This window comes from Bos javanicus, chromosome 29 (assembly GCF_032452875.1).
Source record: "Bos javanicus breed banteng chromosome 29, ARS-OSU_banteng_1.0, whole genome shotgun sequence".
NCBI classification, from domain to species: Eukaryota; Metazoa; Chordata; class Mammalia; order Artiodactyla; family Bovidae; genus Bos; species Bos javanicus.
The window spans coordinates 50,858,499-50,870,558 of record NC_083896.1 but is presented as its reverse complement, the minus strand read 5'-3'; the positions used below and the strand labels follow the sequence as shown (position 1 = coordinate 50,870,558).

The following is a 12,060-nucleotide window of genomic DNA, read 5'->3' as shown; positions in this document are numbered from 1 at the left end:
GCCCGTACGTCTCCCTGGGTGGGCGCTTCTTACTTAGTCTTTGGTTTTGGTCGTCATCTGGAGGCCCGTTGTGCCCACAGCACTGTCTAGAGTAGGGACACATGCTCCAGACCCTCTGGATGGCCCCTGGACATCGTAAACCCCAGGAATCCTAGAGTCAGCGCTCTCTGTCCCTGCCTCTGGGAAGGGCGGCACTTCTCACGTGGATCCTACAAAGCTGGAACCCTCCAGAGGCTAACAGTAACCGCCCCACCCCACCCCCAATCTCAGCTCCCAGCAAGTCAGTGCGCCTCTGGAACAGACACAGTCGCAAGCAATTTTGGTCCTGGAGCATTAGCCACCTGATACAAGCTGGCGGACGCCCGCCATCCAGAGCTGTTCCCAGCAGTTTCCTCCAGAAAACCGCACAGCCCATCCTGCTGGGCCAGCCCTGATACCCGCCCCACGGCTGTTTCCCCATTTCTGTTCAAGAGGCTTCTCCCTGAACTGAACTTTGTTCTCTTTATTCCTACTCAGATTTCCTTCTTTCTCTTCCTCCTATTCCTGCCAGCTGACCCCCACGGTCTTCCCAGGGGATGGGGGCTGGCGAGTGTGCCTAAGGCATGTCACATACCAACCGTCAAGTGTCTTAAGAGAATCTCAGCCAAATGTTAGCATTTACAGATTAAGTGAAATCTGAACACATTGGGTTGTTCATGTTTCTGGAATATTTGCAACAATTTGGGGTTCACCATTTTAAATATTTAACCGATTGAGTATATGAGTTCTTGAAGTACCTGATACTTTGTTCTCAATTCAGACAAGCTGGAGCACATAAAAGGAAATGAAATAAAAGATAAATTCAGTTTGAAGTGTTGAAAATGCTTAATTAACTGAGTTTGTAGATGGCTGCTGCTAAGTCACTTCAGTCGTGTCCGACTCTGTGCGACCCCATAGATGGCAGCCCACCAGGCTCCCCGTCCCTGGGATTCTCCAGGCAAGAACACTGGAGTGGGTTGCCATTTCCTTCTCCAAAGATGGCAGAGGCCCCTTAAAAATGACTATAAAATCTGTCAGGTTTATAAAGGGGATAACAGGGCTTGTAAAATTTAACTTAGCAGGTTAAAAAATGAAGCTTTTAAATTGGAACATTAATAAATTGAATCCCAATTATTTAAATTTAATGTAAGTCTGAGTATAACCCCCTTGCTCAGCTCCTAAACTCTAACCCTTAGCCCCCATCGCTGGCCCTGTTGCCTGAGGAGCAGCCTGCCCTGTCAGGTCCAGGCTCTGAACGGCGAGCCCAGGTCTGGCCCACCTTGTTCCCAGCCTGTTGCAGATGCAACGCCAGAGGACACACCAGGGCAGATGCAGGCCCCGTGGAGCAAGAGGGTCTTCAGAGGCCAGCCCTCCTGCCACCACTGAGCCCTCCCCCGTGTTCTGGGACACTGCAGAGATAGAGCACCCCACCTCAGGGGCACCTGGCCAGCTGAGGAGTCCAAGTCAGAGGCGGCCTCTCCAGGGTGACCTTGAGGGCATCCCTGACCTACTGTGGGGAGCCCATTGCCTGTAGATACCCCGAGAGCACCCACACGTGGCTGCTGGTGGTGCCTGGTGGCTGTGGAGCTCCAGGAGGCTGGGCTTGTGTCTCCCCTGGGCTGGCCGGTGCTCCCAGGGGCGGGGACGAGGGGGGTCCCTGTCCTCGCCGGTAGCCCCAAGGCGCCCTTCACTTGCCGAGTCAGCACAGGGTTAGTCTTTCCTGCCAGGGGCCTCCCATGACTTGTCGTGTTTTAATGGGGTCACCCCAAGGGCAGGGCACAAGCATGATCACCGAGGGTGTCCTGTCACTTCTGGGCCTCAATTCGGTTCTCAGGCCGGAAGGCCAGGAGGAGGGACGTGCGTCCGGATTTCCTGCCGCCCAGCCCTCCCCTGCTTGTGGATGGAGACATCCTCCCTGGGTGCTGGGATAAGCAAAGTCCAGAGGGAGAAGGGCAAGGGCGCAGGGCGTGTCACATGGAGCGGAAGCTTCCAGATACTGCTCCAAGCCAGCACAGCAAGCTTCTGTCCCTGCGCCCTGCCCCAGCTCACCTGGCCGGGGCGTCACAGCCTGACCGGCACGTGGGTGTCCAGTCAGCGGCAGGGCAGGTGCTGCGCCCCAAGGTGGGCTTCTGTGACAGGCGGGGGCCTTGCACAGGGCCGTGTGCTTTGTGCTGTGGGTCCTGGATTTTAATGCTTCCCGCCACCCCATGCCCACATGAAAATGCCATAGCAAGTGTGAGACGGTATGTGGGTCCGCAAAGCCAAATGGGCAGCGTGTCCTGGGGGCTGTAGTGCGGCACGTGGAGTGGTGGACCCTGGCAGGCCGTCCACGTCCCGATCTCCGGCCCCTGTGACGCAGACCGTGTTTGGAAATAGAGTCTTTGCGGATGTGAGTAAGAAGCTTGGGACAAGGTCAGCTTGGATCTAGGGGGAGACCTCAATCCAATGACTGGGATCCTTAGGAGAGGGAGGAAGATCAGCCATGGGGGAGAAGGCCATGGGCTGAGGGAGGCAGAGACGGGGTCCCACATCCCCTAGCCGAGGCTGCAGGCAGCCCCCTGAAGCTAGAAGAGGCGGGAAGTGGAGTGCTGCTCATCACCTCCAGCAGAACCCCCGCTGCACGTACCCTGACCCTGGACTTCTGGCTGCTGGAACCACGAGAGGGTCCACTTCTGGCACTCCCGAGCCACCAGTCTGTGATGATTCGCTGCAGCGTCTGGAGGAAACTACCATGAGAGAGCCGCTCAGTCATGTCCAGCTCTTTGCGGCCCCATGGACGGCAGCCCACCAGGCTGCATGGGATTCTCCAGGCAAGAATACTGGAGCGGGTTGCCATGCCCTTCTCCAGGGGATCTTCCCAACCCAGGGATCAAACCTACGTCCCCTGCATTATAGGCGGATTCTGTCTGAGCCTATGGTGGTGCTGAAGGCCTGGAGTGATATTTTTAGGCATATTTTCTTTCCCAAAGCTGTTTTTCTCAGGCTAATCTTAAAATTGGCATAGATTCCATCAGCTCACCCTTAGAGGCAAGAGCTGCAGTGGGTGAGTGTAGGCCCGAGACACCCCAAACGCACTAAAACAAGAGGCCTGTTCCATGATAGCTGGCTGTCTACCGGCCTGGTTGATCTGTGCTTTAAGGTCAAGGGGTGTGTTTTTCAACAGGTACCTTAGGAAGACTGAGTCATGCGTTCCTGCTCTGGAGGTGAACGGGATGCCTGACCTGGCAGCATCGTGGAGGGGGCAGGGTCTTCATAGCCACCTCCCCCACCCCTCCCCTGGTCAGTGTCATCAGCTGCACAGCTCCCGCAGCTCAGGAGTGACAGTGCTCGTAAGGCCCCTTCAAGCCCAAGGGGAACGGATGTGAAATGGTCTTTGTGTGGGGGCTTTTGGGTGTTTGTTTTTGTTTCTTTGTTTAAAGAAAGGTAGACTGCTGCAAGCAGCACCTTGTTTGTGGGTGTCTGGCGTCTTGGAGGGGATTCCCAGGTGGCACTGGTGGGCCAGAACCCACCTGCCAATGCAAGAGATGTAAGTGATGTAGGTTGGTTCCCTGGCTTGGGAAGATGCCCTGGAGGAGGGCATGGCAACCCATTCCAGTATTCTTGCCTGGAGAATTCATGGACAGAGGAGCCTGGCGGGCTACAGTCCGTAGAGTTGCAAAGAGTCAGACACAACTGAAAGGACTTAGCATGCATTCGTGGAGTCTTAGAAGCCTGACTACCCTCAATTTTCTTCCAAACGGACCTCGAGAGCTTGTCTGGAGGTTCCAGCAGGAGCGTACAGCTACTCAAATCTCTTGACCGCAGAACAGTCCTCTGCTATTGGGGGAGGTTGTCCTGTTCAAATGAGCATGCAGCTTTGGGAGGGAAGCATATGGAGCTGTGAAGGAGGAAGGGGACACCCGCCTAGCCAGCCAGATCAGCCAAATCAATGGGGTGATCAATGGGGTGACAGATGTTGCAGCCAGATGGCCCTCGAACGTGGTCTTGATGACAAGCCACAGGACAGATTGGGGGGCCATTCTGACACGTCCCAGGCACCAGAATCCTGCTGACACAGCACCTTGGGCGTGGGAACAGGTGGGAATCAGCATCTAGGTTTGGCAGGTGTAACAGAGCCCCCAGTCACAGCGGCACAAACATGGATGGCCTGAGGCTCACACAGTGCGGGGGTGGTGTGCAACTGAGCTCCAGCCATCAGAACCGTGCTCCAGGTAGGAGAATGGAAAAGGAGGGGCAGGGATTCAAAATCAGGTCCCCAAAAGTGCTCAGTCAAGTCATCGTCTGTCCTGGGTTGAATTGTGTCCTCTGAAGTTTCACACGTGGAAGTTCTCAGTCCCCATAGCTCTGATGGGACCGTATCTGGGTCGTTGCAGGTATAATTCATTAAGAGGAGTTCATATTTGGCCCCTGATCCAGCATGACAAGTGTCTTTGTAAAAAGGGGAAATTTGGACACAGACAAGCATCGAGGGAAGATGGTGTGAGAGACACAGGCTGAAGACGGCTGTCGAGAGGCCAAGAACAGAGGTCTGGACCAGATCCTCAGTCTCAGCCTCGAAGGAACCAGTCCTACTTGATCAACAGCGTCCAGCCTCCAGAACTGGGAGAGAGCACAGCACTGAGTTCCTTTCCCTGCATCATATGCAGGAGTTTCCAGCATCTCAACCCTGTTTAAACACAGGGCCACTGCGTCCAGCCTCCAGACCCTCAACTGCCCAGGCAGACTCAGGTGACCCAGATCGCCGAGTTCCCCTTGGGATTGGTCTGCTCTCTCAGAATCCATCCTGAACACATTCTACAGAGTTCTACACAGACACTCAGCTTCCTGCAGTTCTCCTGGTGGCCAAGCCTTCACATCCGAGTGTGACTGGGTGTTGGGACCTCACTGTCCCAGGTCTCTGGATGGGGCTGGGCCAGGAGGTTTGGGGGCGAACTGACTTTTCTCCTACAAAGTAACCTCTCCAAGGATGTCATGACTGGGTCTTCAAGTATGGGGACAACACTGTCTAATGAGGGGAAAAGGGCTGTGGAGGGTGACGGGGCTCCTGGAGAATAGGGCTTGGTGTCACCTGGGCTGCCCCACCCCCCACCCACCTTCTCTGGGCCCTAGCTGGAGGCCACAGGTTCACCTTCTGTGTCTCTTTCGCAACAATCCAAATCTGCCGTGTGTGACTCCGGACTCAGTTTAATGGCTATGAGAGAGGAGACGGGCCGCCACAGGCAGGTTCCTGCCTCCCCGAGATGAGCAGTCAGGGGCTTGAGCTCATCTCTGTCCTCCAGGTGGTCTGGCTTCCTTCAAAGTCCCCACCCACCACAGAGTTCTTGAATTCCTGATGCCCTGCCTGCTGGCCAAGACGGGGGATATGCTCAGTCCCTGGAGCCTGGCTGAGCACATCATTCCTGGTGAGCACAGTGGGCCACGGGGGCCCAGGACACCACATCCTGTCCCCGAACACGCACGGCTGCTTGGACCTCCGGCCCCGTCTGGGCCAGGATGCCAACCCCAATTTTTTGGAAAGTTATTGTCAACAACCCCCTCCAGATATTATAGGGAGGAAACTGGTTCACTCGTAAAACTGACAGGCTCAGGTACAAGAAGGATCACTCTGGATACCACGGCCCCTGGCTCTGGGCTCCCCCACCTTTGTTTCTTCTTCAGAATACAAGTGTTGGGGCCTTCCCTCCCATTGGCCATGGAAGGAGGAGGGCCTGGGAACCAGCATGGGCTGGTCCAGTTCACACAACCCAAGAAAGGGAGCACTGCGTGCTGCCGAAAGGTTAAGTGACCTGAAGGGCAGGTGAAGGTGTACCAGGAGGCAGGAGGCTGGGGTCTTTCTCACGGCCAGTGGCACGTCTCACCAGTCTCTGGACACCGACTCCCCCGCCCCGACCCCCCGCCAACATACACACACATGTGCAGTGATCCCAGGAGGTGTAGGAAGCCCAGGGTCAGCACTGAGAGCCGTGTGATGCCTGTCCATCTCTAAGTCTGTCCTCCGAGAAGCCCCTGTACTGTGGGCTGAGTTTGCCATCTGTCTATGCCATGCACGAGCCCCTGCAGCCTCTTGGCACTGCCCTGCCCAGTGAGTGGCTGCCAGGGGTGGGTCATGGTCTCCTCACCTGAGTCCCCAGGCCTGGCTACGGTAGAGTTATCTCCTCCCCTGGGGAAACAGGCCCTAGGGGGTATCTCCTTCAGGAAGGCCTCTGCAGCCCCGTCCCCCCTTTGCAAGTTTTGGAAGGTGGTGAAATTGCTGCCTTATATGCATTCGGGTCTCCACAGGTTCTGGCTTCCCCCAGGGGTCCCAAAGGACCAGAGCTTGGGTCCTTGGTCCATGGAAGGGGAGCTGTCCCTTTGTTCTCCTAGCCAGGGTCCATCAGGGGCCCAGCCTCTTACTGGGAAGTGAGCCGGGGTGGGTCTGGGCTGTGGCATTGGAACCTCTCTGGAGAGAGCAAGGCCATCCCACTTCGTGAAGGAGAGCTCGGTGGGGCCACCTGTTCTCCAGACAAACTCCTGGGGTCTCTGCCTGCTAAGATCCCTGCAGTGCACTGCGGGCGGGCCCTGGTGCTCGCCTCCACCTCCCCAGGCTGCGGAGGTGGGTGGCGGCAACAGTGGCAAAGGGTGCGGTTGGCCACCAAGGAACTGGGTTCAAGACTGAGCCCTGGTCCCCTGGTGCTGTCAAGGGGTGGGGGTGGGGGGTGGGGGGGAAGCTGTCTTCAGGGCTCAGTCTCCCCTTTGTAAAGAGACGGGCTGCCTCTGGACGGATGGGTGATGGGCAGCTGGCCCAGAGCTCTGGATGGCGGGAGGCCGACGGCAGGCGGCCCCAGAGCCGGGCGGGAGGGCGGTGAGAGGGTGGGCGGAGGCGCGGCGGCGGGATCGGGGCGGGGGGCGGTGGGGGCTCCCGGGTGGGGGTCGGCCGTGAGGATTCTGCGCGGCGGAGGCCGGCGCTCCCTCGCCTCCGCCGGGCCCCTCCCGCGGCGCCCGGCTCCCGGGGCCGCCGCCCGGGCCTGCGGGCCCGCCGCCGACGTGCTCGCCCCCGCGCCCCGGCCGCCGTCGGTCGCCGCGCGAGCCAGCGTGCGTGCGTGCGCGCGCGCGCGGCGGCCCCGAGAGCGGCGCTGGAGCCTGAGGCGACTGGGTTGAGGCGGCTCCTCCCGGCTCCCGCTCCTGCGGCCCGCTGCCCTCTCCTTCCCAGGGCCCGCCAGCCCAGGCCGCTCCCCAGGCCCGAAGATGCCGGCCGTGTCGAAGGGGGACGGGATGCGGGGCCTGGCGGTGTTCATCTCGGATATCCGCAACTGTGAGTGGCTGGGCGCCGGACCGGCCTGCGGGGGGCGGGGGCGCAGGCCGGGGTGAAGGGCTGGCCGGCACTGGCCTTCGGGGGCTGGGGTCTGGGACGCGGACCTGGAGGGCGGAGGTCCGAGGCGCGGACCTGGCGGGCGGGGGTCCTGGGGTTGGGGGCTGGGGTCCGGGGCGCGGACTTGGAGGGCAGGTGGGGGCTGGGCTCCCGGGCACGGACTTGGAGGGCGGGGGTCCTGAGGTTGGGGCTAGGGTTCCGGGCGGGGGTCCTGGGGTTGGGGCTGGGCTCCCGGGCGCAGACCTGGCGGGTGGGGGTCCTCGGGCTGGGGCTGGAGTCCGGGGCGCGGACTTGGAGGGCAGGGGACCTGGGGTTGGGGCTGGGTCCGGGGTGCGGGCAGCGTTCAGCACCCGCGCAGGGGTCTTGGCTCTGCTGAGGGGCTTCTAGCGAAGCCGCCCCTCCCCAGCATGATGTCACCCGGAGCAGTCGGCCGGTCTTTCTAGTAACGAAGCATCTAACCCAGCGTTTTCCAGAATAGCGTGCCTTTTCACTGGGAGTGGGAGTAGCGAAACCCGCGTCTTGCGGGGAAGCAGCTGCTTGACCCGGGTCCTGGCGGCCTGTTAGGCCCTGATTAAAGTGACTCGTTCCCAGGGAATTGGCCCCAGGCGGTGGGGTGGGATGGCCTAGGGGAAATGCTCTGCCCACTATCTTTGGTTGGGGATCGCGTTTTCAGCGACATGTGCCTGCCCCTCACAGAGTGGAAAAATCCACACGGAAAGGTGAACCCGGCTGGAGGCAGAGGGTGCACCCTTCGACCACCCATACATTTAACTTTGGTGTGCAGAAACTCCTGTTGATTTTCAGGTCATGTTCCCTTTATTTGGGCTTCCCTGGGGGCTCAGATGGTAAAGAGTCTGCCTGCGGTGTGGGAGACCAGGCTTCGATCCCTTGGTCGGGAAGGTCCCCTGGAGAAGGAAATGGGAGCCCACTCCACTATTCTTGCCTGGAAAATCCCATGGGTGGAGGAGCCTGGCAGGCTATACAGTCCATGGGGTCGCAAAGATTCGGACATGACTGAGCGACTTCACTTTTCCCTGTATTTAATTAAAAAAATGAAATACACAAAACCAGCTTCTTGTCTGGCTTTAATTCTCATTTTTTACCTACCAGACATTTGTGGATTTCAGTGGCTGAGGTTCACTGTATGTTTTAGAGAATGCATGTAACCACCTGCTGGTACATGTTGTCCGGAGCCCTCCTGTGATCGCCTCACTTCGTTAGACTGGGGTGGAGGACCCAGACTGTGGAAGGTTCTAGCTTCTGTTCCTTCCCCTTTTCTGCAAGAAATCCATGTGGAAACACACCCTGAGGTCTGTGCTTTTACAAGTAGGGCAGTATCCTGTTGTCCTCTGCTGTGTAATGTGATTTTCTAGATAATAACATGCGTAGTCGTAATGTGTCTTGTAAAGCTAAGTGTGGGTGTATTGCTGCTTCAGGAGACCCTTGGGCCAGGGCTCAGCTGCCTTAAATTAACCTTGACATCTGTCCTTTCATTTTGGAAGAAAATTGCTTTGGGCAGGTCATGGAGCTTGAAATCCCTTTTCTCAGTTTTGTAGACTAGTTCTCCTAACTGGATGTGTTCTGTGCTGGGTCTGCCACAGCGTGCGGACTCTCCACCTCTGCCTGTGGCATTTGGTGCTGATCACTTGTGTGACTCCCTCCTGTGGCCTCTACCTTCTAAATGCTTCCGTTGTGACAACCAGAAATGTTTCCAGCTGTTGCCCTGGTGGGGACCCCCACTCTGGGCCCTGAGCAGCTGGTGTGGAACAGTGAATTAGACAGTGTCTTCAATGAAGGAGCTGCTGTAAGAAGAAGTGCCTAATCCTTCGGAGGGCCAGGGGTGGGCTCAGGCCTCTGTTTAACGTGGCCCCCTCCTCAAAACCAGCTTTCCTACCGCACCTTCTTGCTACCCTGCATCAGACGCGAGGCTGTCCTCTCCTGTCAGGACAGCGTGGGCAGTTCGTGGCTCTCTGTCCTCTCCCCGCCCCGCCCTGGAAGCCCCACAGGGTGGGGGCCACACGCAGTGTCTGTGTGAGGCGGTCACCCCGTAGCTGAGTAGGTGAGTGCAGAGAAGCTCTACCCTGGTAGTGATCCGGAGCCTGTTGTGGCCAGGCCGGTGAGCGGTGGGCACAGCAGGGAGGAGGAGGAGGAGGTCTGACCTGAGAGCCTGCTACCTGGTCAGAGCTGCTCTGAGCTTGAGCCCTCGGTGGCAGGTGAGGGGTCCCCGCTTCCTCTGCTTGTGGCTCTGCTTTCCTGTTGTGAGAGTGACCCCTGTGCAGAGAGGGCACCTGGACCCACGGCCGCAGAGCTCCGTCTCCCCCGCTGACACGGACGGAGTGTGTAGCTGAAGTATCACTGAAGTGTTTCATCTCTAAAATTGTGGCTTCCTTTACCTTTCCGCATGATGTGGTCTCTTAAATGTCCCCCTTAGCGTGAGCTCTGCCTCACGTGGCGGCTGGCTGCAAGCTGCTGCCCGGCCTGAGCGGTGCCCGTGTCCTGGTGCTCCATGTAGATTTGTGGCTCAGTTACCAAGCCAGCTCCGTGCCTCATACATTAACTTGATCCTGTCTTACTGACTTCAGCCCGCTAGGTTTGACTCAGTGAATGTGGTGTGTGGGAGTTCATGAACTGTTTCTCTCGATGGTTTTTAAACATGTTAAAAAGATTCTATTCCTTTTATTTCGTCCCAGTTGTAAAATAATTTCTTTATTCAGAAATAAACATGGAGCCATAGGAAGTTGGAAAGAAAAGGGCGGGGAGGCCCCAGCACCCTCACCGTCCCCCCTCTCACCGTCCCCCCCCTCACCGTCCCCCCCTCACCGTCCCCCCCCTCACCGCCCCCCCTCTCACCGTCGCCCCCCTCACCGTCCCCTCTCACCGTCCCCCCTCTCACCGTCCCCCCTCACGACAGTACGGCTCCAACACCAGGAAGCGGACACTGGTACAGCCTGCCAGGAGTGGGCGCGTTTCTCAGGTGTTGTATGCGGGATGTACGTGCGTGTGCATGGGCGCACGCGTGTGTAGGTCTGTACGTTCTTTTTGGGTGTGCCACAAGGCTCGCGGAATCTTTGTTCCCCGAGCAGGGCCCTCCGCAGTGACAGCGAGGAGTCCTCCACTGGACTGCCAGGGAAGCCCCAAGGCCTCTGCTTTCCCCAGGTGCAGCTTCACGTGACCCCAGCTCAGCAGACGCAGAGCTGTCTCACCATCACAAAGCCCTCTGCCACGTGGTGTAGTCAGCGCCTGCCCTGGCCACTCGTGTGTTCTCCGTCTCTGCGTCACCCTCTCAAGGATGTCGTGTGAGTGAAGCGGTGCAGTGTGTGACCTGCTGAGGCTGGCTTTTCTCACTGGCACAGTCCCTGGAGGGCCATCCGTTCAAGCACTGAAGTCACAGTGAAGGATCTGGGCCTTCGTTGGTGGCCCAGTGGCTAAGACTCTGCCCTCCCAGGCCCAGGGGCACGAGTTCCATCCCTGGTCAGGGACTAAGATCCTGCACGCTGCATGGAGTGGCCAAAACAACAGACAGAGAGCAAGCAGAAGGAAAGAACTGCTGAAACCGGTAAAATAGCTATTTGCTCTTTACTTGGTTGTTTGGGAACTTCCGTTTGCTTTTGCACATACGATAGTATCAGCGGAGGAGCTTTACGCATTGACTTGTTGATGCTAGAACATTGCTCCAGATGTAGAACCTGCTGAAAATGTCAGAACTGACCACAAAGTAACGGGGACCGCGCTGAGGGAGAGAAGGGGTGAGACTCGTTCTTGTGGAGCCCATCGTGTCGCCAGCGGGCAGGAAAATGCCATCTGTTCCTCCATGCACGCGGTGGCGGGAGCTGGGGCTGCACAGACAAGTCGAGACACTTCCAAGGTGCTTGGAGGCTTTTCATTTAATCCCTCCAGGCACTCACTCAAATGAAGGGATTCAAGGGGACAGATGTAATTAGCCATTGGCCGAAAGCGGTTTCCCTGCTCTTGGAGCAAGCGTGTGGTTTTGCTGCCGGCGCAGTGATTTAGCTGGAGGGCAGCGGGCAGTGCCCTGTCCTCTGGTCACCACGGAGCTTGATCCCCCCGCTTCTGTTGTTAATAACTTCGCTGAAACTGGGAACTCCTTTGAATTGTATTTCAGCATGACTACAGTTTAAAAAATTTTACTTGTTCGTAAAATTCCATTTGTTATGAGTCATAAATTGGACATGAAAATTTAAATTCAGTGTCAAACTTCAATGTTAAAATGAAACACAGGGTTGACACTTGATTTTCCGGGGTAGTAGTAAAGATCAGAATCAGGGATGGTCAGTCTGCATTTTAACTTTTTAAAGTTTTTTTTGATTTAAGTAAGGTTCAGTTTAGTCTTGTCTGTACATTTAAAAAATGCTGACTTTTTGAAAAAAGTGCTCTTGTTGCATATTTCCTTTTGCACTCTTATGCATAATTTATATTCCTTAGATTTAGGAAGTTTGTGCCGAGGCTCGGGGAAGGGCTGGGCCTCCAGGCTGGAAGAGGAAGGAAGTCTTTGGTCTGACTGCACGCTGCGGCTTTCAGGGAGTCCCCGTGTCCCCGCCGTGTCTGGCTCCTCTCTCTGTCCTCTGTGAGATGTCGAGGTGCCCTGGTGAGGAGTGTATTCTCAGGCCAGATTCTCAGCATTACCTCTCTTTCCTCTTAAAATGATTTTCACTCTGTTTATTTATTTATTTTTT

General features: G+C 57.0%; 1 protein-coding gene across 3 annotated transcripts in view; it reads left to right on the top strand.

The window, feature by feature from the left end:
• Window positions 1-7,107: 7,107 nt before the first annotated feature.
• AP2A2 (adaptor related protein complex 2 subunit alpha 2) overlaps window positions 7,108-12,060 on the top strand; it is a 67,432-nt gene continuing 62,479 nt past the window's right edge. The window contains exon 1 of one of the 3 annotated variants that reach the window (XM_061407473.1): window positions 7,108-7,309. In XM_061407473.1, the coding sequence (XP_061263457.1) occupies window positions 7,243-7,309 (67 nt within the window). In that variant the 5' untranslated portion in view covers window positions 7,108-7,242. Of the gene's footprint in view, window positions 7,310-10,708; window positions 10,923-12,060 lie in introns of those variants that run through there. The other 2 variants (XM_061407474.1, XM_061407475.1) reach the window with 2 other exon arrangements.